The sequence below is a fragment of the Arachis ipaensis genome, chromosome B04 (assembly GCF_000816755.2).
Source record: "Arachis ipaensis cultivar K30076 chromosome B04, Araip1.1, whole genome shotgun sequence".
Taxonomy (NCBI): Eukaryota; Viridiplantae; Streptophyta; class Magnoliopsida; order Fabales; family Fabaceae; genus Arachis; species Arachis ipaensis.
This window is the reverse complement of record NC_029788.2, coordinates 9730972-9732623: the sequence shown is the minus strand read 5'-3', so window position 1 is coordinate 9732623 and position 1652 is coordinate 9730972. Positions and strand designations below refer to the sequence as shown.

Sequence of the window (1652 nt, the reverse complement as noted above, 5' to 3'; positions counted from 1 at the left end):
TTGTTTTTGAAAGCTAGCTTTAAGTTGATCGAGTGTGAAGAATGGTGCGGGAATGTTTTGATTAGCAAGGCTTCGGTTCGCTGTTAAGCTGTCTCTTCTTCCCAATAGAACTTTCCATTGGGGACCACCTCCCTAAATAATATTACTTCAATTTATTTTTGTCCAAATAATTACTAAATATCAATAAAAATATATTTTTAAGAGAAAGTTTGTTTTCACAAAGATAAATGTTAGGGAAAAAAAAAGTTCAAACCATCTAAAATCTAAACTTGTTTTATTTAGTATTTATTTATTACAAAGTGTATTAAATAAAGATAAAAATAATAAATTTTAATAATTTTTTGTTAAAAAATTTGTTTTCCGAAACTTTTTGTTTTCATAATTATAGCTACCTTTTCTTTTGGACAATTTAATGATCTCTTGTTGAGAATACTTTACTAAAAATAATAATTTATTTTATTAGAACTAATAACCGTAAAAAACGTTTGTTTTTCTTGTAGTGATAGGTCATCATACGTGTAAATATGATAAAAACTAATAACACTTATTTGTTTTTTATACAAAAATTTGTTTATTATTACTTCTTTGTTTCAAACATGCAGTGTTGATTTTTAAAACTTATTTTGTTTTAAATTAAATAATGGTTTACTTATTTAACACTTTAGAAAACATTAATTAATTTTTCTATTGATTAACTATACTAACTGAAAAACAGAAAAAATATTTTTAAAAATGAGTTAATATAAATTCTATAATCAGATTCATTTATCTAAAATAAAATAATTTCTTTCTTAATTTATACAAGTAAATAATTAAATATAATTAGATATTTATTTGGAATGGAAGATATTATTATTTATTACTAAATATATAAATTTTAGAGGAAACGACAAATAAGTCCTAATTTTTTATCTCAAAGACAAATAAGTCGTCAACTAATTAAAAATACAAAAATATCTATCACTTTCTAAAACGTGAGACATCTAAGTTCCTTGAGAGAACCAATTTGTCCTTATATATTTTGAACGGGGGATTTAAATATCTCGTATTTTAAAAGATCATAGATATTTTTGTATTTTTAACTAGTTAAAGACCTATGTGTCTTCAAATTAAAAAGTCATCAAGACTTAATTAATTTCTAAATTTTAATATATGTTTTTTTTTTTTTTTAATTATGAGCTTCTCTAGTTACAACAATAAACTAATACTACTAATGTTGGGACATTATATTCTTACAATATCAGAAGACACTTCAGCTGCCATAGCAAGAATATCCGCACAAGAAACTGTTCCGGGACAAAAATTTTCAACAGATTTCTTGACGTTGTTGATCACATCCAAACCCCTTATTGAATTGGTATTTGCAAATGCATCTTGTTCGCTATCTATTGTTGCTGTCTTGTTCAGCAAAATTGATGCATCACAACCCTGTCAAAAACATGTATATAATACATGAAATAATTAACTTTAATTTGGGACATCATTAATTTCTTTGTATTCTCATCATCACCTATATCCATCCTATAGTAATATTTTATCATATAATTTTAATTTTTGAGATCAAAAGTCTTATCAACTGTCAAATGATTAGGATTTCAATTTTTTTTTTTTAAAATAGTGTTCCTAAATTGTTATTTAATTATTTTAGATTT

At 23.8% G+C, this 1652-nt stretch overlaps 1 protein-coding gene across 1 annotated transcript in view; it reads right to left on the bottom strand.

The window, feature by feature from the left end:
- The window catches only part of LOC107635998 (peroxidase A2-like), a 6218-nt gene that overhangs the window by 3020 nt on the left and 1546 nt on the right, over nt 1-1652 (bottom strand). The window contains 2 exon segments of the mRNA XM_021120707.1: nt 10-132; nt 1237-1428. Coding sequence (XP_020976366.1) covers nt 10-132; nt 1237-1428 — 315 coding nt within the window.